General features: G+C 41.1%; 1 protein-coding gene across 7 annotated transcripts in view; it reads right to left on the bottom strand.

The window, feature by feature from the left end:
* Positions 1 to 18,142, bottom strand: part of ZNF236 (zinc finger protein 236) — a 203,490-nt gene that overhangs the window by 93,741 nt on the left and 91,607 nt on the right. For all 7 annotated transcript variants that reach the window (XM_075585499.1, XM_075585505.1, XM_075585503.1 and 4 more), the window contains exons 13-19: positions 14,138 to 14,282; positions 11,614 to 11,874; positions 8,048 to 8,289; positions 7,139 to 7,240; positions 6,093 to 6,244; positions 1,271 to 1,374; positions 20 to 171 (exon numbers count right to left, since the gene is read on the bottom strand). In XM_075585499.1, the coding sequence (XP_075441614.1) occupies positions 20 to 171; positions 1,271 to 1,374; positions 6,093 to 6,244; positions 7,139 to 7,240; positions 8,048 to 8,289; positions 11,614 to 11,874; positions 14,138 to 14,282 (1,158 nt within the window). The remainder of the gene's footprint in view (positions 1 to 19; positions 172 to 1,270; positions 1,375 to 6,092; positions 6,245 to 7,138; positions 7,241 to 8,047; positions 8,290 to 11,613; positions 11,875 to 14,137; positions 14,283 to 18,142) is intronic.

The raw sequence follows: 18,142 nt of genomic DNA, 5'->3' as shown, positions 1-18,142 counted from the left end.
TTCATGGAGTGCAGTTTACCTGTATGAGTCTTCTCATGTGACTTTAGTACCCCTGATGAAACAAAACCACGGCCACATAGTGTGCATTTATAGGGCTTCTCCCCAGTGTGTGATCGAACGTGCTGCTTCAAATGGCTGGACTTCTTGAAACCTTTATTGCAATACTCACATCTACCATAAAAAGGAAAAAAACATTTAAGTGTATATGTTACACCTGGGTTGTCATTCCATAGGGGAAAGCATCATGTTTCAGAGCTACTTATTCAAATTTCCATACACACACACACACACACACACACACACACACACACACACACACACACACACGAGCAGCATGGATTAATGCATCTTACATCAGTGGGATCAATGGAAATAAAAAAAATATGTATGCATGTATACACACACACACACACACACACACACACACACACACACACACGAAAGTAGTGTTACAGCGCAAAAGGGAAAAGTGGGACAAACAGTCAATGAATGCAGATATCATACATAAAAAACAAAAGTGTTATAAAGTATTGAATACAACACAGTGAAATTAAGGCCACTTCTTTGTGGGATTTAACCACATCCAAACAAAATCTATAAAATAAAGAAAAGAAGCGTGTGCTCGATAGTGCCTTGCCGTTTAAAAATGATTTAATGAATTGGTTCAATTGAGTGGTACGAGGTGCACTCACAAGGGAAGGGAAGTTAAAAGCATTTAGAGAGAAATACTGCTAGTCACCACGACGGAGCAGTCACCTGGGACCGGAGCGCTTGGTGTAAAGATGAAAAGTGTCAGGTGAAACTGGATACAAAACCGCTTTCTCCGCCTGCTCCAATATTCTGTATGCGACGTCATAAGTACGCCATACGCGTCTCGTTGCGGAAATGCGACTTAAAGATCCTCCGGTTAACACTTTGAATACTGGAAGCTGTTACCTGCTGGAACACTAGTCCTTTTGTTTGCAGTACTCACTTGCATTGCAGGCTGGTGATTGATACTGCTCCTGGACCTTACCCACTACAATCCTTGTATCCAGCTTTACCTCCACTTCATCTTTACACCCAGCGTTCTGGTCCCAGAGTACTGCTCCGTCATGGTGACCAGGAGTATGTCTCTCTAAGTACTTTTAACATCCCTTCCCTTGTGAGTGCATCTCGTACCACTCAATTGAACCAATTTATTAAATCATTTTTATACGCTAAGCACTATGGAGCCCACACTTCTTTTCTTTGTTACACATTGTGTTGTTGGACTGTGGCAAACACTAACCTGTAGGCACGCCTACTTTGATCCTCAGTCTCTTCTAAAATTTGAGTTTGTTGGGTCTGCAGTTCAATTTCTTCATGGGATTCATCTTGAATTAAGCGGGCAGTCTAAAAATGAAGAAAAGCTTGTTGGGTCTCCAGTTTAAATATAGTAGATAGGCTGGAAGTCATCAAGCCGCAATGTGGGGTACTGCACTCAGATCTGGTGGAAACTGTCATTCAAGTCAATGGCTGCTACAGCCAGATTGGGGTGCGATATCCCAGCTTGGTGAATCTCCACCATAAATATAGCCCAGACTTGATTTATCTGCTAAAACAGGAGATTGGAACAAAGTTATGCATTGCAATTTATTGAGAAGCTTTTTGGAGCTTATTCATGCAATTGCCTAAAAACAGAATGCAATTTGATGTGGTAACAATTGCGAGTATTGTCATATTCACTGAAAATTATATATGCAGAAATATCACCATAACTCATTTGCAAGTAATTTCCACTTGAAATGTATTTCACGCAATATGTCCTTTTCTCCTTGGGCAAACATATCCATGCAAAAGGCAGCCTTGATCTTAATCAAGCAACATGTAAATACCTCATTTTACAAAGTGTTGTCATTTGCATACTGCAGAGGATTGCAACAAATTAACATTTTGGCACGGAACTACCTTCTTGCTATTAAAATGAATAGGCTCCTAATAACCAGTTTTACCTTCAATAAACAAGCTGTGCCACCCCCTGCTGGTCACTGAAAATTGTCAGTAAAGAGGACCCTATGACTGACTGTACAAGTTCAGACACTGATCAAATCCAGTATTTGAGTTGAAAGAGAAGCTTTAGGGCAGGGGTGGGCAAGCTATTTTTCAATGTAACCACAGGTGTGGCGAATTAGAAGTGAAAATAGCCACACCATGTAAAAATTGAGGTAAGGGAACTGTGGCGGCGGGAGGAGGTAACTCCGCAGCAGCAGTGGGGGCAGGGTGGGTGCCGGTGTGGGCAGGCTTGGTGCAGCTGTTGGGGAGGGGGGGTGGTCTGGGCAACATGGGAGGGGAGGGTGAGGGCAGCGCGGGAGGGGAGGGTGAGGGCAGCGCGAGAGGGGAGGGTGAGGGCAGCGCGAGAGGGGAGGGTGAGGGCAGTGCGAGAGGGGAGGGTGAGGGCAGCACGAGATTGGAGGGTGAGGGCAGCGCAAGAGGGGAGGGTGAGGGCAGCGCGAGAGGGGAGGGTGAGGGCAGCGTGAGAGGGGAGGGTGAGGGCAGCGTGAGAGGGGAGGGTGAGGGCAGCGCGAGAGGGGAGGGTGAGGGCAGCGCGAGAGGGGAGGGTGAGGGCAGCGCGAGAGGGGAGGGTGAGGGCAGCGCGAGAGGGGAGGGTCAGGGCAGCACGACAGGGGAGGGTCAGGGCAGCGCGAGAGGGGAGGTTCAGGGCAGCGCGAGAGGGGAGGGTGAGGGGAGGGCGAGAGGAGAGGGTCAGGGCAGTCTGGGGGGGAGATCTGGGCAGCCTGAGAGGGGGTGGTATGGGAGCATGAAGGCAGCATGAGTGGGGATCTGGGCAGCTGGAGAAGGCATCAGGGGGGGATGGGGTACCTGGGCATCGGGGGGGGGGGGGGGGTATCCTAAGCCAGGTGGTGGGGGCTTATGCAGGCTGTGGAGGTTTAAAGAGGCTATTCTGGGGGCTGCTCCCCAGGTCTATGGCTCATGGTGGAGCGGATCAGTGCAGCCGAAGTCACTCTCAACCCCCTGACAGTGGCTGGTGCCTGCTGGAGTGAGGCTGGAGAGCTTCCTCTCTGTGGTGCTGCAGCTTCTCCTGTCCCTGTGGCTGCCGGTGCAGTAAGAAGCAGGTGGGGAAGGGGGAGAGAGGAGGAGAGAGAGCTTCCTCTCCGTGCTGCTGCTTCTCCTGTCCCTGTGGCTGCCGGTGCAGTAAGAAGCAGGGGGGGGAGGGGGAGAGAGAAGGAGAGAGCGCGTCCTCTCCGTGCTGCTGCTTCTCCTGTCCCTGTGGCCGGTGCAGTAAGAAGCAGGGCAGGAGAGAGAAGGAGAGAGAGCTTCATCTCCGTGCTGCTGCTTCTCCTGTCCCTGTGGCTGCCGCTGCAGTAAGAAGCAGGTGAGGAGAGAGGAGGAGAGAGAGCTTCCTCTCCGTGCTGCTGCTTCTCCTGTCCCTGTGGCTGCCGGTGCAGTAAGAAGCAGGTGGGGAAGGGGGAGAGAGGAGGAGAGAGAGCTTCCTCTCCGTGCTGCTGCTTCTCCTGTCCCTGTGGCTGCCGGTGCAGTAAGAAGCAGGGGGGGGGGGAGGGGGAGAGAGAAGGAGAGAGTGCTTCCTCTCCGTGCTGCTGCTTCTCCTGTTCCTGTGGCTGCCGGAGCAGTAAGAAGCATGGGAGGAGAGAAGAGAAAGAGCTTCCTCTCTGTGCTGCTGCTTCTCCTGTCCCTGTGGCCGGTACAGTAAGAAGCAGAGGGGGGAGAGAGGAGGCTCTATTCGCCATAGTTTCACTGCCAATTCGCCACAAGTGGTGAATGGCGACAGGGTTGATCACCCTGGTTTTAGGGTAATGTCACCATCTTTGAAGCAGGACAACCTGGTTCGAATCCCCACATGACCATGAGCACGTCGCCCAATCTCACGGCGCCTCAGGCACCAAAAGTAGATTATAAATGCAGGGTCTCATTGTGCCTGCAAAATTATACGTACAGTGCTGCATACACAGTCAGCACTATATAAGAAAACATTTAATTATTATTATTATTAATAGTGAAATGACAGCACACTGAGCAGTTTATTTCTGATAGATTGGTCCAAAAAAAAGCAGGTAGTATCTTGATGTTTTAAAGGCTTGTTGCTGCTGGGCTATGCTATATATTAGTCACTAAAGTGTGGCAGAGTAGGTGGTGCTATCGCTTTGAAATTTATACTCCAGGTCAGACATGGGCGTATGAGACATTATCAATTGTTCATATCCTATATACTTTAACAGTGTTTAATTTCTATGGAATGTGTCGGAACATCCATCTTGGGACCCCAGTGCCCCTCCCAAAACAAATATAAATAGTTTCTATGTGCTCTTCACTTACTGTAGCTTGACCTTCATTGAGAGAATGCAATTCCTGAACCCCAGAGAACATTTAAAGGAACAGTGTCAAGAGTTAGTGGTAGTTGTTATTATTAGCGTTTATTTATAAAACGTCAACATATTCCGCAGCACAGGTTACTTGAGCTCAATCAAATTCTACCGTTTAGTGTTACAATTAAGTAACACAATTTAATTGAAATATCAGATTCTTTATGCAAGTAGTTTACTTTACAAAATGTTGCTATATATATATATATATATATATATATATATATATATATAAAAAAGATAACACAACAGCGCAATGACAAACAAAACGTCCTCAAACCGTAAAAATATAAATTATAAATGAACCAATTATATAACCAAGTATTGTATCTTAAATTTTAAATAAAACCATTATAGGAATCTTTACCCCCATATTGTCAGCTTTCTACAATGACGGCGGGACGAAAACGAATGTAAATTTATGTAACTACCAGGTGATCTCCAAATTCAAAATGGATAATACTAATGTTTACTACAGCTCCAACATCTGCTATTTACATTTATACAATTTTGTGGTCATTAGATGAAAAAAATGTATGTGTATTAGATATGGCAATCTCCAATTCTGCTGTAAACCTGCTGTAGCTAGTGAAGTTTTTACAGGATTGGAAACAGATTCATCCAGTGCTGAACCACACTATTCTCAACTTTGGGGACCTCCCGGTTCCCAAGATACTTACTGGTGAAGTTACCGGTATTACTTATTTGCTTTTAAAGAGGATTTAAATGGCCATCCAATTAGAAGCCACAACAGATTTAGCAGCTTCCTATTGGCCCGAGATTTAGCACGTATTTTGTTTCTCTGATGAGGAATCTTGTAACTTCAGTGGTAAGTAGTAATCATCAACAAAAAATATTTCATCTTACGTAAATGAACTGGGATTGCATGATACAGCAGGGGTACATTTTTAAGTTCCTGTGAGTGCCTAGGAAAGGGCATTGTTTCCCGAGACAGGGCCCCCCAGATATTAACACTCCACGGACAAGACAAAGCAGCTGGTGAATAAATGTAGGGGCTACAGGTCCAGTGTGAGGTATAGTTGAAAGGTATAATAACCACACTTAAAACAGGTCCTGTTGATACAGGGTCTGATGCAACTATATACACCCAAAGTAGGTATTCACTGGAGAAACTGTTTCTTAAACAGGACCTGTTTAAGTGTGGTTATTATATCTTTCAACTATACCTCACACTGGACCTATAGCCCCTACATTTATTCACCAGCTGCTCCGTCTCATCCGTGGAGTGTTTTAACTACACTGTATATATTATGTCACGTATTTTCGTCGTGTTTTACAGTTAAAGTTTATTATTTTGCGTCTTGAGTTTAATGGTGTTGCGGTACCTTTTGTGGTCTATCCCCATTTTTTTGGTAGTAGATTATTAAACTACTACTTGTAGTATACCTTGTCCTTTACTTATACATCATGAGTGCAATTATTAGGTGGCTTGGGTGACTTCTTTGGTCACTCTTTTGTGTGTTCCTCTGTATCCATTTCCCCTATGCACCAGATATTTCATTGTTTGTTTTGTGAGCGTAGTGTCTTTGTGTGTCTGTATAAATATTGTAAAAACTGAACTGACTAGAGCTAAAAGTTGTATTAAAATAAAGGTTCCAACATCTGTACAACCCCAGTAACAGCAGAGGAGGTTTATCATTTACCATTCTGTATTTTCTAACATGTAGAATCAACAGGACACCAAAATAGCACATCCATGCAAGTACTTACGACATTGATGGTGTCTGTGGTGGGAACTTCCAGAAGAGTTGGCTGTTGGTAACTGGTTGAGAGAGCTTGAGACTCTAGGGTGCTCGAGTCCTGTAATTGTTGCACAGCTGGGTACTGGATCTGGTGACTGAATCCATCGGTCACTGTGAACCCTAGAAACATTGATATTAGAGATAAAATATGTTAGGTGTAGAATGCCAAAAGATTAAACCTGTCTAAGCCAGAAGAGCCAAAATAGCACATTATTTATTATTTGTTATATTTTCTAATGTCTTGTATATTGTTACACGAAATTGATGCATTTGATGCATGCAGTGTTCTGTGTTCTTGTACTGCATTCCGTCAAATGAAGGTGTGTTGGAGACACGCTGGGGTCATTGCATAGCAATTCACTTCTGGCCACTGTAGCACTGATCCGTAAACACAGTGCAATACAGTACTCATTAGTTTGGTACTTTTTATTGTGGTATATAAATAAAATATTCTCAATTTATTCTCAAATTATGTTATTCCAATACAAGGAACATTTACAGAGGTTGTAGCATCTATAATTCCATGTTATGTTAACACTGCAATAGTTTTTGCCTTTTACAGAGATTACAAATTATAGACACTTAGTAAGCAAATAAAAGCATTTTATGGTTGCGTGTCATGTTGCATTTTTCCGTTTGTCCGTCAATAATTACTTTGTAGGATGAATGAATTGTAGTGAGAAGTTTTTGTCTCGTGTCTACTATACTACTTCGTGCAACTCCTAACGCCTGTGCCTATCACCAGGTTCCCGTGCTTCAAACTCTGTGACAGTCAGTGTCTTTACTCACTGAGCCACTCCTTCTCCCTAAAACGTTTTCTCACCCCTGTTCTAAAGTATCGTCAACCTTGTTGTCACATAACTATTAGTTCATTCTAAAGTGCCAAACTACTTTCACAGAGCAATAGTTGGAAAAGTGTCACACAAATGTATAAAAGCACGTTGTTAATACAGAAATGGAGCAACATATTGCTAGATCCTCCCAAAGAGATGAAGATTTACAAGACAGTCCTACCTTGTGCAAGCCCCTGTTGGTCATAGGATTGCTGTGGCAAACATTGGGGCTCATACTGGCTCATATTCTCTTGCAGAGCATGCTGGGAATTCACAAATCTATCTGGAAAATAAGGAGTAGCGATTTATTGGGGAAATATATAAATATATGTATGTAATAAATCTTTATATGTGATGCGTAGGGCATTAAATACATGTATTGTCACATGTTCCTTATAATCTTATTCATCTCATGAATGCAACAGAGGTGCAGATCTTGCCAGAGAGATGCAGATCTTGCCACAGGACACAAAGGATATGTCAAATACATAAGTAGGCCCTTTGAAATCACATCGGCATTCCAAAACATAAAAAAAACATAGAAATTGATGACAAATAAGTCTAGCTAGTCTTAAATTGGATGCGTATCTGTGACATCCTGAACAATGTGAAGCTGCTGGGTGAGTGGCTTGGGAGGAGAAGCCTTGGTGCAAGCGTGTACATGTAGCGTTAAACTTTTAAGCATTAAAAAGGCAGGTGTTTTCCCCAGCAAGAATGTGCAGAGCCTAATTATCACATCTATAATGTTTGGTTTCCCCTGAAAACATGCAGTAAATAGGGAAGATGATGTCTGAAAAAGCTCAAGAGTTTGTCATAAAAGCAAGATGGAAAAGCTCAAATAAAAACAAGTCACAGTGTATATGTATGGGATTTCTGCTTGTACTCTTGCCAAGCTTTCTATTAAACATTGCAAATAGAAAGCAAACTATGGTTATGGTACAGATGGTATAATATTGCTGAGCGTTTTATTCCAGATCAAATACATAATCAGGTCTTCCCTGAAAATGACAAGTAGACAAAATACTGCAAGAGTCCTTCAGTGCAGGATAGCCATGTATTACTGCATCCCATTCTCATGTTACATGTTTACCTTCATCAGTTTCCAACGGCTGGTCAGCTAAAGCCTGCCCTAATGAATGTGAAACGGTGTCCATAACCGGCTGTGGGCTTAGCTGTAACATGGCTTCCTGTTGTGCAGCAACAGTGTTTGATTGATGCAGTTCATCCCCATCCATCTCCACCTGTATCTGATTAGAAACATGCATCGGATCCACTGGCGTTTCTTCTAAAGCTGCTGGCTGGTGCTGCTGGAGTTGGTGGGCAAGTTCATACCTGTAACAAGGAAAGGTTGCGACTGATCTGATCTACTAAAGAATCTATTTAGAAGATGGCATTAGCTCCAGAATATAGTCACACAGTGCAAAACCAAGTGCCTTTGTTTCATCTATCTCAATAAATATAAATAGATTTTACAGGTTCAAAAAGGCTTAAAAGGAGGGGAATATAATGGCATTTGTGCTCTTAATTCCTTAGACATTATCTAATTACCAATTTTCATCTACTTTACTACAACGTTGGACTGAACTATGAACAGCAACGCATTTTAGTGTTACTACTAGCACTTGTCTCAGTTTGAATTCTATATTCATATATTAATAACACTTAATTTATATCCTAGAAAACTATATATCATATTACATATGTGAATGCATGGTATTTTGCTTCATGCTAGTTAATTATGCAGCTCCTCAAATTACCACGTAACTCAGGAGCTCGATAACTTATTTCTTCTTCTCCCCTACTCATGAGACTTTTCACATTTAAAGTGACAAAGCATTTTTTTTTTAACTTTCCATTTTCTGATTGCATACTTCACATTTTATAGAGATACTGATGTACTGCAGATGCCTCAATGCCCTTTAGTACACCTTCATCATGAATTGCCAAGTGGCTCTGTACCCAAAACACCTCGCAGAATCTGAAGAGATACATTCCACAAACATTTCCATTGTGTTCACAATTCAAATGAATGCTCAATAGTAGCAACCTATCATTCCAGTGTAGGACTCCCTACTTCTTCAATTTTCTACTCTACACTCCTGTCCATAACGAACTCTGAACTAGACATATTATATTAATAAAGGGCTAGTGACATGACATTTTAATAGAATAAAACAGACTTTGAAGAAAGAAACTAAACTCTCAGGAAGTCGAAGAGGTTTATACTAAATTAGAGTTGTGTACGGCCTAACTTCAGAGATCCAGATACCCTTTGTACAACACAAATGTATAGTCTCTGGAAACAGTTCCCAACTATAAAAAGTAGACTCAATTTCCATTTAGACCAAAATAGATACTTAAACTGTGTGCCTTTTTTTTTTTTTTTTACCTTCATGGTGTCGTGGGATGAGGAAAAGATTTTCAAGAAGAACATAGAAACACAAAAAAATAACAAAAATCGTACAAAATAATAACTGCCTGAACCCTATTAAACAATAAATGTAGGTTGAGGACAACTGTTTCCTTGCTTACATTTAGAAATGACTGTTAGCTTTATGCAACTGTAATCTGTTCCACTGCTTTAGTACAGGTAGGAGGAGGAAAATCCTCCCAAATAATGCTGATGCTTTTAAGTCAGGACAAGTTGTGATGGTGAGGGGGTAACCAGGTCATCAGTAAAGGTATTATGCCGACTGGTTACCTCTGATCCATATTTGGGGTTTTAGAGTGTCAGCTCTTGAACCTGTCTGTTCTACATGAAATGCATATGCGTATGACAAAGAATTTTTGTACAGTATTTTACCTTCCCAGGAGTGCTAATCAGTGGAGATTGAGAGGCTGAGAGTTTCAAGGGCGGGGGTGGGGTTGCAGTAAAAGTGTTGTCAGATTGTGTCTAGATAGCCGGGGTCCAGAGTTGCTGGCCACCCCAAAAATGTATCCGGGAATCAGGCGAGATTCCGGGGAACATATAGACATCACCCCGGTCAAAATCCTCCCTTTAAAACAGTTACGCAACTCACTGTCAGGTTTCCCTGCTTCAGCACAGACCAGAAAGGGAAATGGGGTACAGTCAGGGGTCCCTAAGCTAGTGAGGGTCCCCCAGTATATGCTCAGGTTTCTCCAAACCAGTATAGAAGTTCTGGGGGTTACAACAACCCTATGAGGTTGCAAGAGTTTTTATGAAACCTAAATCCAAGTTTCACTAAAGGAAGGAGATACAGCTCTGAGAATGAACCTAAGGTTTTTTAGTTCTAATGGAGATGGGTTTTTCTTAAGGATTTTGTGTTTCATAAATGTGTAACAGCCCAGAAGGCTATGAGGTCTAAGTCACGTTTGCAGTGTGTGTGGGATATGGCTAGTGGGAATAAAAGTATAGAGTCCCATTCTACCTCATAACCAAAATACTTAGAATAAAAGTGTAAAAGTATATTTTATTAAACAGGTTTGTTCATAATGTATTATGCTTGTGCACTGTAAAATAAGCTGGGACTTTCAAAGCTGGTATTCTGAGTGACCCAGATGGCTACCAAACTGTGGTGCCACTGTGTCTACTCAGGGTCCGGACTTGAAAGCCACAGATGCTGCCAGAGGTGTGAAGAACATTTGGGCAGGATGACTAGGTGAAGTACCCACGTCCTGGGATCAATACAAGCCGTTCCGGCTAGTATTAGTCTTCCCAGACCTGGAGGCACCTAAGCCAGCGGGTGGCTTCTGCATGACAAGTGGCAATGGTGGCAAACTCGCGCATACCCTTGTTGCATTCAGAAGATCCGCTTGCCCGGCTTCAGAAGACTGATAGGCATCTGATTGGCTGGTTGTAAAGTTCCCACACTGGGATTGGCTGTAGTATTTTGTGAATGAACTCCAAAATACTATAAGAAACCCTGCAGCCAATCCGGTGTAGAGATTCTCCAAGGTTTGAGCGCCAAGACAGCAGCAGCAAATTTGAAATCACCAAAAGATGCTCTTGGAGAAATAGACACGAGCCGGGTTCAGAAATTTCAAGGCAAGAAATTCCCACTTTGAGGTCAAGTTCTGAGAAGAGAACTTAGCGGTCGCGGCTGAAACTTCAAGCCGAAAAGAGTACCAGGACGTTTGGTACTATCTCCCGGTCATAGGATTTTGGTGTCTCTGGAGATGATACAGCGGTGGCGTCAGGAACTTCATACCGATTTGAGTTCCAGGACTATTTGGGCAAAGTCCCAGTCAACTTCAAACTTTGTTTTATGGACTTTAGAAGTTAGGAAAGTCTAGTCTTTTCCCCAGGCCCCCTGTAAGTGTGCCTCTCTCTTGTATTTCGTATTTCACTGTGTGTATGTTCTGTTTCAATGGAATAAATGACAATTTGTTTTATCATTTGGTTTTGCTCAGTGATATGATCCCGGTATAAAAGGTATAAATGCCTGGTCTCCCGTGTCACAAGTAGAATAGGACTTTGCTGTGGTAGTTCTGATAAATGAACCTTGAAGACCAGAATTTAAAGAAACTGGTTCAGTAGATTCCAATGTTTGTTTAACATACACTGTTAAAAAAAATTGCAGATGGTTCATATTATATATAATTCAGAGTTCATTTGGAGTATGACTGCATCATAACGAAGCAGTTGTGAAAGAATTAATTGTTAACTACATTGAATCAGCATTCATTTTTATTTACCTGTGGGTTTTCATGTGCTTTTTGCAGTTTAAGGAGGTTTTAAATGTCTTCTGACAATAAGGACACATATACGGTCGTAGGTCATTATGAATAGCCATGTGACGCCGGAGGCTACCCCCAGTGGTAAAAGCCCCATTACATATAAGACACTTATAGGCTCTCAATCCAGTGTGTGTCCGGATATGTGCTTTTAGGACACCAGATGATGCAAAGCCTCTTCCGCACTGTGTGCATTTAAATGGCTTTTCACCGGTGTGAGACCTACATGGAAACAAATATACAGGTATACGTAATATTTTAACCAAAACATAAAATACCTCTTAGAAATGAAAAAATTATATTATTTGGACTTTGAATTGCTCTTTAAAAAAATCAAGATAATCAGAAAATAATGTGTTACTATTCTGAAAGTCACTGAATAAACCGATGCAATTATAGCTATGAAGATCGAAAATGTTAAAATTACCAGGAACACACGATTATACTTCGCATAAACATTTAGCATAACGTTGATCATCACAAGGACAATTTTCTATAATGTTTATTTCCCCCCAAATTATTTTTTTCTATGCATTCAATATTTAATACATAATACAGCTTAATACAGAGCCTGATGTAGGTTTGCTGTTCTGTTTCTGCAGTTAGAGAGCCAAGTGCTTAAAAGATGCTCAGCATTGCTGGATTTCTTGAAACTGCTGACTGGAATGTGAAGAACCGCACAATCCAACGTCTGATCAGAATAAGTCCGAGTTCCTCATAAAGCCGCCCCTCACTAGAGATCTCTTTTGTTTCCTAAATGTTCCATTGTTGAAAATGTAAACTTCTTAAAATACTTAAAAAAATTATGCAAACGTTTCACATAAGCATGAATTAGGAATCAATGATAATAAAGACGAACAGTGAACAGAAGCGTCATAATGTGCTGCACTGACTAGATATTCACGAGACTGGCCTAAAATAGAACTCAGGTATATCTCCTTCTTGTACTGATAAATGCCAACCTGGGACATTCCCATTAGTGTCTCTGTCCTTGGTCAACTCGCCTTAAACCTTTGGCATTCATTTTTTACATGATGAATATTGCCATTTTTTATGGCTATAAATACCATCTTTTCACTGGAATGAACTTTGCTTCTCTTTTTTTTTTTTTGCAGTGGTGCCGATTTTAAAAATATATGCTCGGTTACTGTGTGTGTACAAGTAAGCCTGTGAGGCGCAAATATAAATATGAAAAGTTCAGTCCGCGCTCTGGCTCTTTAAACTTGGAGTGTTGGTCCCTCTCAGTTCTCTTGCTGCTTCTGTGTTTATGAGGTGTCTCCCCCACCTCCAAATGTGGTCTCCACCGGAACCCCGATGGTGATACCAATATCAGCAAAACAAGAAAAAACACAAACGCGCACCAAGATGAGAGATAGATATTGTATTAGCAACAAATAATAAAATTAGTAACTTACATATAAAATTTCTTTAATAATCCCCGATTCTGGTGTCTATCACAGGAGTAGGGCATCACATAGGAAGTATGAAGGGTAATCTCAGTTCTGAGAGATCAGACCCGCGCGCTGGGGCTGTCTCTGTTCACTCTCCTGTCCTCCACGTGGCGACTGTTGTGGCTGGCGGTTTTACTACCCACCACCAGTACACACTCAAGTGTACCGTTCCTGCTTATTTCCAATCGTTTCTATGCTATCAAAAACGGACAGGCATCCTAAGGACACCTATTGAAGGCCCCGGTTCCTGCACATGTGTGCTACACTCCGCACCACGCTACCACACGTGGAGGACAGGAGAGTGAACAGAGACAGCCCCAGCGCGCGGGTCTGATCTCTCAGAACTGAGATTACCCTTCATACTTCCTATGTGATGCCCTACTCCTGTGATAGACACCAGAATCGGGGATTATTAAAGAAATTTTATATGTAAGTTACTAATTTTATTATTTGTTGCTAATACAATATCTATCTCTCATCTTGGTGCGCTTTTGTGTTTTTTCTTGTTTTGCAAATATAAATATATATATAAATATATATATATATTTTAACAAACGTTTAATTATTAAAAAAAAAAAAAGGTGCTAATTAGATCAGTGGTTCTCAAACTTCTCCTTATGGACCCCTGGTTTTAGGAATAAATCAATCCACTTGTACATTGGTGAATGCAGCCAATTTGCATATGAGTAGATTGTTGGGTTGTTGCTCAGAAACCTGGCCTGTCTCAGGGATCCGGGGAGACGTTTGAGAAACACTGAACGAAATTATTATTTTAACTTCATTGCACCTCCTATATACAGTATTTCAATTTCTATTTTACCATTTCTGCATAGATTGATAAAACCATGCAGTATTAGAGGTGCCCGAGACCTACGCTACTTTTATATATGTAAGGATCCTCCAGCATTTAGTTTGTTTAGAGAGAAATATATTATACATACAACACACACACACACACCTACCTGTAAGCATCAGAATATAGACTTTGAAATGATCAGTTCATCAGCATTTCTCTTTTTTGTTACATGTATTACCTGATATGTTGTTTCAGGTGGCAGGATTTCTTATAAGCTCGATGGCAGTAATAACACTTATACGGTCTGTCAACTTCGTGTGTATAACTGTTGATGAAGTAGCTTTGGAAAAATTGACTATTGCGAGGAATGGGCTGGATGAGACCTGTATTCATAAACCAAAAGAAGATAATGGTCCAATATGTTCTTATGCACTGAGCCCAGTGATGCATTTAAACTGATGAATCCACACATTTCAGTCAGTGAAAGGCAATCTTACTGTTTCATAGCATTGCCGGGGTTACAGACCACAAAGTCTCATTCAAGTTTTAAATATATCATTAAAAATCTCCTTATAAACTCTCAATTTATCATGTCCAATGTCCCTCATAACTATGGAATTGGGAATCTGTTGCGTTGTTTTTTTTTTTAACATTTTCTGAAATCCGTACAGTTTACCCCCCATATGCTTCTAGAAGGGGATTGGCGTATGTGTGCGCGCACGCACACTATATCACAGCAATATTCTTCCATCTCCTCTTAATATCTTTCTGATGTAGCCTCTTTGCAAAACTAGTTGAAGAGCCTAGTATGTTCCTCTGAGATCATGTACATTATTTCTTTAAAACCCATGGTCGCAACAATAGAAGAGGACTATGTGGTCTTCAAAGCCAATATATTAACAAAGTAATCATGTATGAGAAACTACAAACAACACATTTCAATTTTCATTGGGGAATTAGTGGGATCTTTAGATGGAAAGAAAAAATAAAGGATGAGGGCCTGCCACAGCAACATACATAGCGGTCCTGGGTAAACTGAAGGTTTTCTATCCAAATATAAAACAGTTCAAAGGCATTTCTCAGGTTTATAAAAAGGTAAAAAGTCTATTCATGTGAATGTGTTTATATGCAGCCACATTTTGGGACAGAACAGGCTTTACTGCCTTACTTACAGCAGAATCAAATACAGCACACAACGAAAAGATCTCTGACTTTTTGGTTAAAAAAAAACAAATCTAGTTATTAGCTATACACATAACAAATTTGTTTTACCATTCGAAGTAGGATGCTACAAGTGCCCTAATCGCAAAACCTATAGACATTTTCTCCCCAATTTCTCTTTCAAAAGTCTACATAATGGATACTCTATTGACCACAAACATTGCATTTCCTGCACAAGTGAATTTGCTTTTTAAATTATAATCTGTCCTAGTAGGCTATTTTACTTGGGCAGGAAAACAAACAAATCTTTTCCCGTTAAACACATTGCTGTTATACACTAATGGCTTTTAGATGTCAAAAGTGACAAACCAATGGTGTCCCATTTTCTACACTTTGGACACTGGCACCCTATATTATGGTACATGATCATCCAGAGCAATGGAGAAGCATCAGCAGATCAAAACTGCTGCTGAGATACATTACAATGCATTTTAGATCCAGCCGAGAGGTTTGAATAAAAACCTTGGTCTAGGATAGTTTATGATATAACCTTTGACTACATTTCTTCCCCAGCAATACTCAGTCTCCCCTGGCACCTTCATTTCTCCTGAGTGGATGTAGTCATGTTTATAGAGGACTGTTTTCACCCTCTCTCTAATAATGTTGCTAGTGACTAACATTACCAATGGTGCGGTTCCAATTACTCACCGATTCCAACTAATACTGTAATCTATCAATTATTTTTCATTACATTCCTGAGGGCTAATAATCATATTCTATATTAGTATAAATATTGCCACTTTTTCCACAAGTTTGAACATCTCAGCTTCCCCCCCCCCCCCCCACTAGTATGAAAACAGACATCCTTTGTCTAAGATATTGACATTTCCATTTTTTTTTATTATTTGTATTCATTCTATGTTTGCTGCCACTTTTGCTGCTATTGTCTGTCCCCATGCTTTAGGAAAGCCTTTTACTACACGCCTAAAATCTCTACTCTGTGAGGTTTTCCTTGTCACTTCTCTTCCTAGGTTGTTTAATTGTACCCCTCGTTGCTTAGTTACAATGTATCTTTTCGGCACACACTTTTTTTTCCTCTTCACGATTTGTTATTTGAGCCTCCGTTTACTTACCCTTTTTTTCTCTTTCTAAAGATTACTGTTGTGAACCAAAATATCTACCCGAGAAAAACATGTTAATCCTGAATATTGCCTGTTAACGGGTTTTCTCTGCATGGACAAACAGAGAGCCTGGTCATATTAGAGTTCTTCTTGAGAATAACAGAAGTAAAAATCTGCTAAATCTGCTAAAGCATTAAGGAGAAAGCAGAAGATGCCTTACCAGCTGGCAGGTATAAGAATAAAGAGCATGTTTCAAGTTATAAGTAACCTGAATTTCAATGATGTGTAGCTATGTCTGGTTTTGGCTACCAGTCTGCCCTCTCCTGACATGCAAGCCCTGGTAACAGTGTAGGCAGTGTCAGGACCAATTCTGGGGTTTACCCACCAGCAGCAGCTCCCTTGAGTGACAGGGGAGGAGGTGGGCTAAGGCCTGTGTTCTGCCCAATAAGGGGCTCAGACCTTGGACCTACCACATCTGTACTTAAGGGGCTGCACTACCAAATGTAGTTAGTTAGTGTCTTTCCCCCCTTGAGAGAGACCGGTACCACAACAGGAGTGCTTAGAAACACTTAGGACTGTCCTTGGTGCCCTAGGCCAGGGGTGGAAGTCCAGGGACCATCTGGAGGTTCGAGGACTAATGAGATACCAGTGTATGCTGAAGTGTATTCTGAGAGAAGAATAAAGATCCCAGTTGTTATAAAATATACACCTGCCTCGTGTGTAATCTGAGGGAGTAGTGCGAGTTCTCCTGCAGGGATTATCTCCACATCCCTGGAGCCTGCAAGAGATGAAGGCACTGACACCGTGAGGAAGAACCAGTTAATGGCCCAGAAGCCTGTCCTGATGTCCCCAATGCCACCGGCAGACCACTCAGTATTCTGTGAGCCAGCAGGTAACCAGCACATGACACCGTGTAGTGGCACAATCTCCCAGAGGGTGGGGGGAAATACCGCTAAAGATGGAATGCACAGAATTAGTTTTCTAAAATTCCCAGATGTTTATAGTTAGGGAATATCACTTTTGTCTACACAATAAGTTCACACAATATACCATTATGGTTTTGCAAATTTCTTATTTTCACTCAAAACAGATATCACAAACAATCCCATTTTTGCATTTCTATATATTATAAATGAACTAAAACGATTAACACCACAAAACGTACGCCATTAATTAACATAATTATCTGTATTTATTTTGCCTTTTTAATGACTCAGGAGCACAAACACAAACCATAGGAGCAGTCATTCAAATTTCTCTTTAGCTACTGCCAAAAATTCAAATGGCTACATCTTTTGTCAATATGAAGCAACACTTGAATAGCAAAGATAACCAAAGAGCTAATACTGGACTTTCACCGTGTGTAACAAGCAATCCCTTCAGTTTCTGCGGAGCAAGAGTGTGAAAAGAATCAGGATAGCATGAGCATGAAGGGAAACATTTACAAACATCTGCACCGAGACGCCTGCCAAGCTCATCAATCCAAACACTGCGCCCCATACTAACTGCAAGATTTAGGGTACTGTGTACCAAGATCATATTTACATTTTTATTATGCATTGACATTTTAGTGCAAAAAAAAATAGTACAAACCTTCATAAAATATGTATAATTCCTACCATCCCCATATACACCACACATTGGAAGAAAGTATTGCACCATTTTTGTATTTTTCCCTTCTTTTTTTGGTTACGGATCATTATGCTCCCTTACACTTGAAGACACCATCGATTTGGAAAGAACATTTGGAGCGGTTCTCTTAAGGGTTTTTGAGCAGTAATTATGATACTTTGGATTCATTCGCCCAAATAAAAATATGATGGTAAATTAATATATTTCATATATCACTGTAAATAGTTGATGTCACTTGTAATTGATTACCACGGGTCACATTATATGTATTTTGATAGTATTCACTTTATCACTATTATTTGCATATCAATTGAATATTGTTGTAATAT

This window comes from Ascaphus truei, chromosome 2, assembly GCF_040206685.1.
Source record: "Ascaphus truei isolate aAscTru1 chromosome 2, aAscTru1.hap1, whole genome shotgun sequence".
Taxonomy (NCBI): Eukaryota; Metazoa; Chordata; class Amphibia; order Anura; family Ascaphidae; genus Ascaphus; species Ascaphus truei.
This window is presented reverse-complemented; position numbering and strand designations above follow the sequence as displayed.